The sequence below is a fragment of the Silurus aristotelis genome (genome assembly GCF_946808225.1).
Source record: "Silurus aristotelis genome assembly, chromosome: 4".
Lineage (NCBI taxonomy): Eukaryota > Metazoa > Chordata > Actinopteri > Siluriformes > Siluridae > Silurus > Silurus aristotelis.
This window is the reverse complement of record NC_139577.1, coordinates 23931384-23945759: the sequence shown is the minus strand read 5'-3', so window position 1 is coordinate 23945759 and position 14376 is coordinate 23931384. Positions and strand designations below refer to the sequence as shown.

The following is a 14376-nucleotide window of genomic DNA, read 5'->3' as shown; positions in this document are numbered from 1 at the left end:
AATTGCACTTTTTGTTTATTTATTTTTATTTTTTTTACATTTTGTACACTGTTATAGACGGGATAACATTTACAATCAGGTGTCAAAAAAATAAGGATAGAAGTCTGGCTCCTCTCAAGTTTTCTTCTACATGATGTCTTAGGGAATTATTTTCTTGCCACCAGTGCCTCTGTCTCACTCATTAGGGATACTTACAGAAGAAAGATTTATTTATTTAAACAGGTAAATAAGTACATCATGAATCCATATATTTCTATTTTGTGACAGTATTCATCGTTAATAGCACGTTAATAAAATTGTATTGGATTGAGGTGAATTTGTAAGAGTATAATTTTGCTTGTCAGTATTGAAAGAATGAATGTTTTTGGTGAACCTTTTAAACTTGTATGAGAAAGGAAAGATACTGTGACATTAATACACTTTTATAAAGTGTGTCTAAAGTAAAAACAACCAAAATAACCATCTTGTTGAACCAGTATTTTGATATTTGTTAAGTTATATATTAAAATGTTAAATATTTAAGTATATATTTTTTAAACTGCTAATCCAAAAGATTTTTGTTTTGTTTTTGGAGCATAAAAAAATCACCTTTGTAGCAACTCTTGAAATGTTCAGTAAGCCAGTGATAATCCTTTCTGCTTTTCTAATGCCCAAGGAAGCAAAACTCAAACAAGCTATATAGAACAGCATTCACAGCTTTTACTTTTTCTATTATGGATTCTTCTTACTTTAAAGAGAAAAGCACAGTACACTAAGGCGTGAATAAGAACGGATAAAAAAAATACATTCAGTAAAATTGCCTGTGTGATCACAGCTGACTTTTCCCCAGGCGCTTAGCCTGTTCTGCAAAATACCACAGTGTTCATTTACCTGCTCCGCTCTTCTCTTTGTGAAGTACAAGCTGTCTTTTTACGAAGGATGTCTCTGTGGTATGGGCAAAGACTTGGATGTAGTGAGACCTGAAGGCCTACCTTGTGTGCCTTCCTTAGCTCCAATCAATCATGGTCTGAGAGAGACAGACGAAGGCAAGGTCAGACTCAGAAGGGATGTGACCCCATAACCCCGTCAGTCTGTGGGCTGTGATCTCATTAACCTAAATGGACACAGCTTACTCGTGTGTGTGTGTGTGGGTGTGTGTGTGTGTGTGTGCGTGTGTAGATTATTATCCTTGGCACGTGTTCTCCTAACCTGCATTTGGTACTCGAGCCCCACACACCTGTACACAAATGTGAGCATGACAGAAGACAAAAATATTTTGCATACACTTTAAAGATATTATTATGGCAAGGTAAAAGTGACTGATTTGCGATACCAGCAGCAAGTGTCAATTTAGAGTCATCAAATATGCACACAATTATAGTATTTAATTCTTCTGCGAATGAAAGTGAACTCTACAGGTTATTAATGAATGTGGCTTTAATTATAATGCTTTTTGACAGGTTTTCCTGGTCTGAGGAAGTAATGGAAAACTTGATTACATGCAAGTAATCTCTAATAGGCAGCTGCAACACTCAATAAATTCTTACGCATATAATAAATAATGCATTTATTGCAGAACACCCTCTAAAACTGTATAATTTATAATTACTGAGACTTTTTAAATGAATGTGTGCTGTTATGCATCACCCACATACTGTAGCAGCGGCAGGCGGTCAGGGCCAGCAAAGCCTTCTCTGCTAGCCTAAACACTATCAGAAGCACTGACCTACATTTACAACCTTAATTCTAATATTTGTTCCATGAAATTGTATTAATTTATTCCCAACAGTTTATTCTCTTAATTTCGTAGCATTTCTCCCTGCTGCACTGCTTCCAATACGTGTTTGTGAATGTTGGATTTTTTGTCCCACCAGATTTCAGCCTCTATGTACTGCCATGTCGATCTAATCTGCCCAGGGCCTTCAAAGTTTGTACTGCTGGGATTTTTACCCTAGTTTTCTTAAGAAATAGCTTTGTTTATTTAACAAAACAAATTTCATATCGAAAGCTAGCTGGCCAAGAATAGCGTCAGCAATTTTCCATCCTCTGATTGGTTGGTCAGAGGGAAACTGTTACAGCCAAGTTCGACTGGCAAAACACGTCTGTAGTGCTCTGCACACATTAATATATCTGAGATAGATGTTTTTACGATTAATGAGGAAGAGAAATTTATTTGGTCGTGGACATACTTAAAACTCCATCTTCAAGAAAAGCTAGATGGCTAGGAGAGGTTTGCCAACCACGAAGCTATCTAGCTTGTCTCAGCGCAGGAAAGGGTTTGTTCACCACTTCCAGACCAGTGAATACAAGCGGTACCACTGAACTACAGCCTCTGAGGAGCGGTGCAAATTATGACTATGCATCTCTGGTGAGTAGGTTGTATTTTATTTACATTTTTATGTTTTTGTCCTGTTATTAGACAGATATTGATTCTGAACTGCTCCAGATGATGTAGGTGGCACAGTTGTGGTTGTTGTGTAGAGGTTTGGAGTTGTCTTAACTGGGTTTCTTGCTTTAGTAAAATGGTACTCACCCTCCATATGTGAAATGCCTTTCTCTCTCTGTAATGCCACGCGTTGTTATATTGTGTTTTTGTATAGTATTGATGGTTTCTATAATTGCAATGTGATCGTGGTGATATTAAGGCCCAGGTACCAAATGCACGGTCCGCCACTGTACTGTAGTTACTGTACTTCATTGTGGTAAAGTTTAATGAAACTACATAAGATTACATTTTCTTATACCTGTCTTAAGTTAGACTTTAAATTTTTGAGTGTAATACAATTTACATTTACGGTACTTGCATTATAACCAACCATAGAGTTGCTTAAAGGATGGAAATGGCAGTGGTGAACACTTATTTTAAGAAGAAGGAGGATCATAGTTTGATGTATAAGAGTGGAGGAAGGTGCACACAGGTGGACTATTTTCTATGTAGGAGATGCAACCTAAAGGAGATTGGAGACTGTAAGGTGTTGGCGGGGGACAGTGTAGCTAGACAGCATCAGATGGTGGTCTGTAGGATGGTTTTGGAGGTGAAGAAGAAGTGGAGGAGAGTGAAGACTGAACGAAGAATAAGATGGTGGAAACTGAAGGCGGAAGACTGTAGTGCGAGATTCAGGGAAGAGGTCAGACAGGGGCTCGGCGGTGGTGAAGAGGTGCTGGATGATTGGGCAACTACTGTAGAAGTGATAAGTGAGACAGCTAGAAAGGTACCTGGTGTAACATCTGGAAATAAAAAGAAAGAAAAGGAGAAGGATTTGTACCGATTGGCCAGGCAGAGGGACCGAGCTGGGAAGGATGTGCTGCAAGTTAGAGCAATAAGGGATGGAGATGGAAATGTGACTAGTGAGGAGAGTGTGTTGAGAAAATGGAGGGAGTATTTTGTGCAGCTGATGAACGAGGAAAATGAGAGAGAGAAGGTTGGATGGTGTGGAGTTGGTGAAGCAGAAAGTGGATAGGATTAGTAAGGAGGAAGTTCGAACAGCAATTAAGAGGATGAAGAGTGGAAAGTCGGTTGGACCAGGTCACATACCGTTAGAAGCATGGAGATGTTTAGGAGAGATGGCAGTGGAGTTTTTAACAAGATTGTTTAACAGGATTTTGGAAGGTGAGAGGATGCCTGAGGAATGGAGAAGGAGTGTGCTGGTACTGATCTTTTAAGCATATGGGAGATGTGCAGACCTGCAGTAACTACAGGGGAATAAGGTTGATCAGTCACACCCTGAAGTTATGGGAAAGAGTAGTGGAAGCCAGGCTGAGAGAAGAGGTGACCATCTGTAAGCAACAGTATGGTTCTTTGCCAAGGAAGAGCACCACAGACACATTATTTGCTTTGAGAATGTTAATGAAGAAGCATAGAGAAGGTCAGAAGGAGTTGCATTGTGTGTTTGTGAATTTAGAGAAAGCGTACAACAGGGTGCCGAGAGAGGAGTTGTGGTATTTTATGAGGACGTCAGATGTGTCAGAGAAGTATGTGAGGGTGGTGCAGGACATGTATGAGGACAGTGTGACAGCAATGAAGTGTGCAGTAGGAACGACAGACTGGTTCAAGGTGAAGGTTGGACTGCATCAAGGATTGTCTCTGAGCCCTTTTCAGTTTGCAGTAGTGATGGACAGGTCAGACAGGAGAGAAGAGGAAAGAAAGTCAGTAGGAGTAAGACAAAGTACATGTGTGTTAATGAGAGGGACGGCAGTGGAGTGGTGCAGTTGCAGGGAAAAGAGGTGGAGAAGGTGGAGGAGTTCAGGTACCTGGGGTCAACAGTGCAAAGTAATGGAGAGTGTGTTAGAGAAGTGAAGAAAAGAGTGCAGGTAGGGTGGAGTGGGTGGAGAAGAGTGATAGCAGTAGTGATTTGTGTTAGAAGAGTGTCTGCAAGAATGAAAGGGAAAGTTTATAGGACTGTGGTGAGACCTGCAATGTTGTATGGTTTATAGACAGTGGCATTGAGTAAAAGACAGGAGGTGGAGCTGGAGGTAGCAGAGCTAAAGATGTTGAGGTTTTCGTTTGGAGTGATGAGGATGGACAGGATTAGAAATTAGTTTATTAGAGGGACGGCGCATGTAGGACGTTTTGGAGACAAGGTGAGGGAGGCGAGATTGAGATGGTTTGGACATGTGCAGAGGAGGGACATGGGGTATATCGGTAGAAGAATGCTGAGGATGGAGCCACCAGGAAGAAGGAAAAGAGGAAGACCAAGGAGGCGGTTTATGGATGTGGTGAAGGAAGACATGCAGGTAGTTGGGTTGAAAGAGGCAGATGTAGAGTTTAAGGCTCTTCTTATACTTCAAGACTCTTCTCTGTTCTGGCACCGAGATGGTGGAATGAACTTCCCCTAGATGTCCATACAGCGGAGTCCCTGGCTATCTTCAAGCTACGGTTGAAGACCTACCTGTTTCTGAAACACTTAAATTAGCACTTTCCAAGTTTGCTTTGTAGAATTCAAGTTATATTTATATTAAGTTTGTAAACTTGCGTACCAGTGTAGAATTATTCATTGCTAGAGACTCAAAGCACTTTTGTACGTCGCTCTGGATAAGGGCTGCGTCTGCTAAATGCCACAAATGTAAGGACAGGGGGGGTATGGTGACGGATTATCCGCTGTGGCGACCCCTAATAGGAGAAGCCGAAAGAAGAAAAAGAAGAAGAAGAAGAGTTCAATTATTAATAAGTATGATTGTTTTTTTTCTTTTAATCTTGCCAAAAAACACAAAAGATTTCTTGTTTACAGCATATTCACTAGAGATTAAAAACACAAAGTTTTAAACCTGAAACCTAGTAGAAATTATTGTGCGCTCTGTAAATTTTAAGTGATTTATAAGTACAAGCAATATCTTGTCCTAACACTATTAAGGATGAATTGAATAAAAAGCACTCGAAAGAATCAGCCCAAGTATTTAGTCAACCATTTACCAAACAAATCGTGCCACAGCTCTCACGGAAGAGCCGCACATCACCTTCAATCTGCGAGGGCACTGAGTGCATGGATAATGTGATAAAAGATTTATGGCAGGAAATGCGATTTTTCAATTTCAAAATGTATTCGATTAAAGTCAAGTGTTGTGCGGAGTTAGAGATAAGTAAGAGGAATTTCAAATAAATGACCATGTAACTGGTGCTCTAATAAGATAGCATGCTGCCTTATCTGCAAAAAAAAAGTGCAAAGTGATTATGCCAGATTGTTATAGCAGGGGGATTTGGGTTGGTGCTTGCTGAGCTGAGCATGTATACAGCACAAAACATTTATTATTATACACTCTCATAGTCTCAGCACCCATCAGTAACACTGTTTATTAGATAAGGCTGAATCTTTCAGTATCTTATAAGAACTGTAAGTGTTGAATTGTATTTATATAAATGTCCTCTTACGTATCTTGAAATCCCTTTGGCACTCCTGTAACCACATAATAATCCACAGTCATTTATTAAATGGGAAAAACAGGGGGTGGGATCATGTTTAGACTGTTATACACTACTAATAATTATCCAATTCCCTCTTTTCCTCATTGCTAGTGTCTTTTTTACCCAGTTAAAATCCCTAAACCCTTATCCTTAAGTAATTTATAAGATGTTAGGGATGCTAAAAACCAATTGGTGACAAACGTATTTATTCATGCCAATCTCCTTTAAAGGAAACAGACATTTTAAATTTTGATAACTAGAAATTTACTTATCAGTAGTACAGTAGTACAGTAGTTTCTTTTATACCTATTTGGTTTAGAACTGGAATCTAGATACCACTTACAGTACCTAACACACTGTAAATAATTAAATTCAAAATATAGTAATTTAATAGCCAAAGGTAATCTTGCAGTAAATAACTAAAACATAGTTATTATTTACCATTCGTGTTTTTTTTTAAAGTATATTAATGTATGTTACTAGTAACAACTGTTCATGTTAAAAAACATATATTTATACATGTGCTCATTTGGGGGATGCACAGCACACCTGAGCAGAGGGATTAAACTCTGGCAGCTTGGCAAAGCTTTGAATACACAACCTTCTGATCTGTAACTCAGTCTCTTTATTCAACACAAAGAGAATTTTCACCAAAGCCAATAATATTAAATAGCATAGCTAATGTATCTGTAGCTGTTGCATAGCTACTGTAAATGTATATGTATATTTTTATATATTTATTTAGATTTATATGTATATTTATATATTAGATTACACGGTGGCGAGCCGTGTATTTGGTACGTAGGCCTTCAGTGGGGATTTACCCAATTTAATCCACCTCTTAATACCACCATCACGTCTCAATTATAGAAACTATCACTACTATACAAAAACACAATATAACAATGCGTGGCATTATATGTGGAGGAAGGTGGTAGCTCATTGGGCTTTGGATCAGAAGATCACTGGTTTAAATCCCACCACCACCAAGCTGCCACTGCTGGGCCCTTGAGCAAAGCCCTAAAACCCTCCCCTGCTCAGTTGTAAGTCGCTCTGGATAAATGCCACAAATGTAAATGTAAATGTGAATACCATTTTACAAAGCAAGCTCCAAACCTCTACACTACATCTGCACCTGTGCCACCTACAACCTACAAACCAGAGATGCATACTAATAATTTGCACCACTCCTCAGAGGCTGTAAGGCAATGGTACCACTCGTAGGCACTGGTCTGGAAGTGGCAAACAAACCATGTCCCGGGCTGAGACAAGCTAGCTAGCTTTAGGGTTGCCCGATTGGACAAAAATCTAACATCCACATACACGTACTGGAAGCAGTGCAGCCAAGAGAAACGCTACAAAATAAAGAGAATAGACTGTTGGGAATAAATTAATACAATTTCATGGAACAAATATTAGAATTTAGGTTGTAAATGTAGGTCAGTGCTTCTGATGTTTAGGGCAGCAGAAAAGGCTTTGCTGGCCCTGATGGCCCACCACTGAGATCACATAGAACTCTATGTAATGTAATGTATTTGCAGGGCTTATATTGTAAACGAATGTATTGCTCTAATGGCCTAATGTTTTACAGTAAAATCTCTCTATGAATAATAATTATGCATTTTGCTGCAAACATACAAACGAACAAACAAAATTGTACAGGCATATTTTAGTTAGTCGAACTTAACATACCTGATCTTAAACAACACCTTTATTAGCAGTAAGAGTATTATGTTGCATGTTGTTGTTAAATTAATATTCTGTCTAAACTCTCCCTCTTCTTTTATCTATTGATCTTCAGTATGCACTTATGGTGGTCAACACACTCACTCATTCACACTTAAGAGTAGCTATTAAAATGGCTTGATTTGCTAGTAAGAAAAAAGACTTTGATTTTAGCATTTGCACACATCCTGGACAGTTTGATGCATTAAAACTAAACTTGTTTTATGTGGTCTGATAGTTACTGTTAATATTAGTGATAGTGGATGATAATTCTTGCCATGAATAAAATGTTGGTAAATACTGAAAAAACAAAGTAGCAAAAAAAAATTGAACTAAACAAGAAAATATCACATGCATGCTCCATGCTGTTCGATGCACCCCCCCCCTTCCCCAGCTGAAAAACAATTTTCTTTACATATAGTCATTTGAAGGTCAACCAGTCTATTACCCTTACTTTAGATGCATTTTCTCCTCATGCAATCTCCTGCATAAAGAAGAAAGATGTTGTCTTTTAATATGCTGCTGCATCCTTCAATATTGGCATCCTTCTTGTTGTTGGCACCTCTTTAAAAAACCCAGCTTTGTTGGCTCTGTAATGTTCTACACTATATGGACAAAGGTTTGTGAACACTTGACCGTAAGATTCATATGTGCTTTTTGAACATTCTATTTCACATTTAGTCCCTATTTTCTGTTGAAATAACCTTGTGTGAAAATGTTTTTGGGGAATGGTTGTTGGGATTTGTGCTCATTTAGCCAAAAGGGGCATAAAGTCAGGTACAGATGTAGGGTGAGGAGGTCTGGGGAGCAGTCAGCGTTCCAATTCAAACTAAAGCTGTTTAATAGTGTTAAGGTTAGAGCTCTTTAAGAGGCCACTCAAGACCACCACTTTAAACCATTTAAACCATATGGTGCTTTATATAGTTTGCTTTGTGCACAAAGGCATTGTAATGATGGAACAGGTTTGGGTCTACTAATTCAAGTAAAGAGAAAATGTAATGCTCTGTATCCTAAGACATCTGAAACATTTTTGTGCCTACAACTTTGTGTTAAGAGTTTGTAGAAGAACTACATATGCCTGGAAAAGGCATAGGTTTAAGCTATACTTTCGTAAACTCACACTGGCATGGAAAACGACTTGGAACAATTTAGAGTGATTTTGCTTGTGTGTGTGTTTTTCCAATTATATTCAGTGAACATTTTTGTTCCCCTCTAATCTTTCTAATCCCAAATGAGCACTGAGTCTCTTACACATTTAATTATATTATTTGTAGGGAAAATATTTGTGTTATGATGAGTTTTATTAGTCGATGCAGCAGGCAGTTAATATATAATGATTTATCCCACTGCTGCTATAGGAGACAAAAATATATGCAAATTTCCCCCACTCTAATAACTGACTAAATGTTTCTTTAATGACTGGTATTAAAGCATGATGATGTTTGCATTAGCACTTAATGTCGAAAAAAAGTCACAATGTGTCAAGAGCTTTGTACAGGCAATTTTCCTAGACGTTTTTATATCAGCTCCTGAGAACACTAATGTCACATACATAATCATTTTAAAACCTTATAAACGGGAGGGAAATGATTTCTGTGCTGAAATTAAAAGCCAATTTACAGGAAACAAATTCAATTAGGGCTTCCAGATTTCTTTGTAGAGCAGGCTGAAAAAAAAATTAATTGCCTCACTATCTTAACTCTGTGATGAGAAGAAGCTATTAATGTGTTGTTCTGATGCTTCCAATATCTCATATATACTTACATAAATCATACCAATGACTTTAACAGGATGCAATAAGAGCCAGTATGAAAAGGACTGTGTGAGATTTCATTCCTGCTGGCGTATTGTCTGAAGTTATCTATGTGTGCTTTGCTTAATTAATTTACATGTAAAGCAGAACGGTGTGATATTATGGTTTGTGAGAACTGGTATTGAAGCTCTTTCTTTCTGAATGCACACATTCAGTCTTTCTCTTCTCTGTCTTTTGCTCTTTATTTCTCTCTCTGCAAGCAGAAGCCATCTGTGCAGCCAGAGCCAGAAGCAGTTCCACCAGACAGTCCTTGGTTTACTGTCTCTCAGTATGCATGCAAAAGACGGACCACACTGCATAATCATAACAAGATCCTCACTGTAAGTACACACACACACACACACACACACACACACACACACACACACACACACACACACACACACACACACACATACACAAAAAAGGGTTTCTTCAGCTTGTCGATCACAACATGGTTATTTTCAACCATGACCCACTTTTTAAATAAAATAGGGCATTTGATAGTGAATACACACTTTTATATTCACACTTTTGCACTTTTACCCTGTCTGATAACACGGAGAAATAATCTGGAGCTAAAACTGGAAGATTATTATATCTTGAAAATGAATGAATGTGCTTAATCAAAAGGACATTTTATTCAGTGTACCCTGTCTATTAAGCAGTGATGTCTGGTTGTGATACAAGATAGGAGGCTAAAATTTATAATCTATGAATATCTTGACAATGAAACTATTAGGGCTGATCAAAGCATTATATCATTATGTCTCATTGACGGGGTAATGAAAATAACGCAGTGCAAATGATTGCATATACACTTTAAAGACACATAGGCAGTTTCATTTTTGTTATTCCTTTTTTATTTGTAGGTTTCAGATTTCAGGACTTGGCTGATGCTGTGTTTCCTCTCATATCAAACATGGTTAAAAAATCTATTACTCTAACATTCTAAAAGAAATACAGTTCTGTCATCTTTTGTGTATTTCACCCATTCATTATATGACTTTTAGTTGCTATTATGTCTATTTCTATATGTCTATCAGACATAGGTCACCAACATGGTCACCCTGGACTAAAACTACTAATACCCACTTGCATGTTGACCCTTATATTGATTAGTCACACTGGTTTCCAAAAACACACATTCACTGACATCCAAAGTTAATTAATTCAGCTCAGTGCAAAAGTAATACGCTCAGAAGCATTATTGTCTATCGATAACCAATTAATATGACCTGTTTGCTGCTTTGACCCATTTTTTTAGTGTATTCTTGATTATGTTTGACTATTTTGCCTGTCTGATGATTTTGAGCTTGTCTGCCAATTGTGATCTTTTGCCTACATATTTATATAATCTTTTAAAACCTGCATTTCATTTATTAAAGGACAGATCCTACAAAAGCATTTTTGGGTGGACAAAAAAATGCAGTAAATAATCAACCTTTTTGATGTTCATTATTTCACTGTGCTGCTGCATTTCATTTGTACTTCCTCAGTCACTGCTAAAGGCTAGATAAAAGATATTAGCAAACATATTAGCCTTTCATATCGTGCATTAACAGGATGTTGCCTGTCTTTGAGTCTACAACCTGGGCTTGAAAGAAATCAGCCCTGGACTCACTTCTGTGGACATCCTATTCTGCGAATGTTCTTACTGCTGTTGGTAGTGCTGTTTGTTTGTTTGGTTGCATATTTTAAAATAACTTTTAGACATTAGCTTTTAGACATCCATTATCAGCAAATAACCTAATGTTATATTCATGTCATTTTTGAAAGGCAGTGAGACTTACCCCTGCTAGTTCATTTATACCATCTGTCTCTGCCTGTGAGGTCAATACAAGTATCATGGACAGACCGTAACAGGTCCCAAATTTTTTTTTTTGCCAATTGCAGAGTCGCGTGATTAAAATCTTTCAGCATGAGGATTATGTTGCTTCACCTCCTGTGCTTATCTGATCTGTACCTGCTCAGCAAACATGATCAGATATTAATGAAAATGCAGAACCTGCACTGCTCAGTTGCCGGGAAAGCAAACACTCTCACAAAGCAAACTGATTCAGGAGAATTTATTCAACCTGGTAAGAGCGAAAACGTAGATCATAAAGCGATTGTGGGTTTTTATTTTTTGTGTGTGATAAAGACATGACTCTGACCTTGTCTTGCATGAGTGGATGAACATTTTGTGTTTGCATAGAGGATTTGTCTAAAACTGGAAAAAGAACATGAGGACCAAGTATGTGGAGAGGTAAAGAGACAGGCGAGGAAAGGAAAAGAGGTGAGAGTACAGAAGATGTTGAAAAGAAAACCTGTACAGGGAGAGAGAGAGAGAGAGAGAGAGAGAGAGAGAGAGAGAGAGAGAGAGAGAGAGAGAGAGAGAGAGAGAAAAAAACCAGGACAGGGAGTATGGGAAATAGGTACACAAGAGACTGCATAGAGACAGTAATGAAAGACAAAGACTAGGCAGGGAAGGACATGCACAGAAGGACATTCAAGGCCATTAGTGCAGAAAGCTTGGGGTGAGAGCTGATGTCACTCATAAATGGAAGCCATGGGTGTGACTTTCTTTCTCATACCCCACTACTGAGCTGCCATTCAACACACGTTCCCCTCTCCATTGTTGATTTATTTACTTCCACTCTTTTATTCACACACATTGGGCTCTTCTGCATCTTTTTTTTTACACGAGAACACACTGACATGTACTATAAGCAGCTCTTAGACATGCAATCTGCAAGGGGGTGTTTATGTATGTGCGAATGTGAGCTGCAGAGGCAAAGAGTTGAACGCTCAAGTTTGATGCTTGTTTTTTTGAGCATTAATGAGCTGGCAATAGGTAATGAGCTTCCATGTAGTTGACCTTAATCGTCAGGGCTGTGCTGGTGCGCTTGCTGCTAAGACTGCAGCTCTGTGATGGTGCTGTGCACATGACTGAGCAGCAACACAGCCGGATCGATCCTTTAACAATCCTGTGGGCTGAGCTCTCTCACACCTCAGCACTTAATCACAGCAAGTTTACACACACACACACACACACACACACACACACACACACACACACACACACACACACACACACACACACACACACACACACATAAATGTTTGTCTTACTATCCCTGTGAGGACTGCCATAATTAGTAATACAGCTAATTAAACCTAACCTTAACCTCATTAACCAAAAGAAAACAATTTGTCTCTATTAATTTTTTATTTTATTAAAGTAGTTTCCTAATGTGACCAGGCATATGCCCCCACAAGGTCAAACCTGTCAAATGTTCCTCTAATTATGGACACATTCCAACTACCCCAAGATGTATAAAATGTGGCCACACATACACACACACACATACACACAAAACACCCAGACAGTATAGCTGAGCTATGTCTAAACTTTAGCCACTTTAATTTATTTGCTGTTCATTCCCATGGCTCTGAGTTACATAAGACTTACAGGCAACCAACTCTATATAATATTTTTTGCAATCTGTTTTGTTCACCAATTCCCCCATTTTAATATGCTGGTGTATGCAGAGCTTTTATTCCTGATTGAATATAATGGTGCCATTTTTCTTTTAACGAAAAACAATAAACAAAAAAAAATTATTGTTGTTAACAGTATTTAATAGAACCCCTCCCTTGGTGACCCTGTAAAGTGTTACAAGGGAAACATTAAACATGAAAGATTACATAACCTGACTCCTCCTGTTATGGTTGAGCCCAAAAGACAGTCTGCAAATGTACTTTCAGGCTTGATCATGCTATGCATGCCGGGGGAAGGATGTTTTTTATTGGTACTGTTATGTAGAGGACACCGGAAATAGCTGAGTCCATTTAGCTACCCAGCCAACAAACCTTGAGAGCATTCATCTCAACTCAGCCCTAAACTAACAGAGCTTTTATTCCTCTGTTGTTCAGGCATACAGCGGAAAACATGAATAGACAAACAAGACACTCAAGGCCATACTTTATCATTTTTATATCTCTGCTTTACTGTGTGTATGAACATTTTTGGCTGGCAGGTTTCTTAAGGATTTCAATCATTTTACAGCCATGACAGATGAGAGATAGAAAAGCTATACAAATTCTAATAATAGCTTTTATAGATTAATCAGTAATAGATAAGAGCAAGGCATTAGTTCTTTTGAAAATGACAGCTAACACATGTATGCAGTACTGTTGGACCATTAAATACATTGAAATGTTCATAAAGGACAAGTCATGCAGTTGCTTATAGGCATGCTATAATAATATAGTTATAATCAGTCATAAGCCTACAGGAACATTTTTAAGATCAACTTTAGAATGTAATGAATATTTACACAGTGCATTCGGAAAATATTCATATCCCTTAAATATTTTCATTTGTTATGTTGGAGGTGTTCAAATAGATTTTTTGCCTTATGAATCTACACTTAGTAAGCCACAATTATAAAGTTAAAAGAGAATTTTAGAAATGTTTTTATGGACAAATTAACAGTTGTAGCAAAACAAATGAATTATTACTTGGATTAAGTTTTTCAAGTTTTATATTTAATTTTGTTTATTTTTTGTCATATTACTTATATAGCATGCAATTATTGAACATTAATGTACCCTGTTTTTAAAGCAATATTGCACAATTAAAGTGATTTTTTTATAAAAAAATTACAACAGTAAAATAGTCAAATATAGTAATAAGGATTATTTATTAAATTAACGTAAAAACAGCAAGTGCTCCATATTTGTGTTCAAAGTGCGAACATTCACTCAGTCACTTTCAGTAACTGCTTATCCCTGACAGAGTTGTAGTGGATCTGATGCGTATCCTGGGAACACAAGGTGTATAGGATGCTTGCCCCTTAAAGAGAATCATGCATACACATTCAGTTACTGATTTGCACCTAGCCAATCCATCAACTGACGATTTATTTAGGAGGAAGGAGGCAACTGGAGAATTCACTAGAAATTTACAATTACAGGGGTTGAACATAGATTAAAA

At 37.8% G+C, this 14376-nt stretch overlaps 1 protein-coding gene across 2 annotated transcripts in view; it reads left to right on the top strand.

The window, feature by feature from the left end:
* The window catches only part of dntt (deoxynucleotidyltransferase, terminal), a 129474-nt gene that overhangs the window by 10646 nt on the left and 104452 nt on the right, over positions 1-14376 (top strand). For both annotated transcript variants that reach the window (XM_083538407.1, XM_083538406.1), the window contains one exon: positions 9620-9736. In XM_083538407.1, the coding sequence (XP_083394533.1) occupies positions 9620-9736 (117 nt within the window). The remainder of the gene's footprint in view (positions 1-9619; positions 9737-14376) is intronic.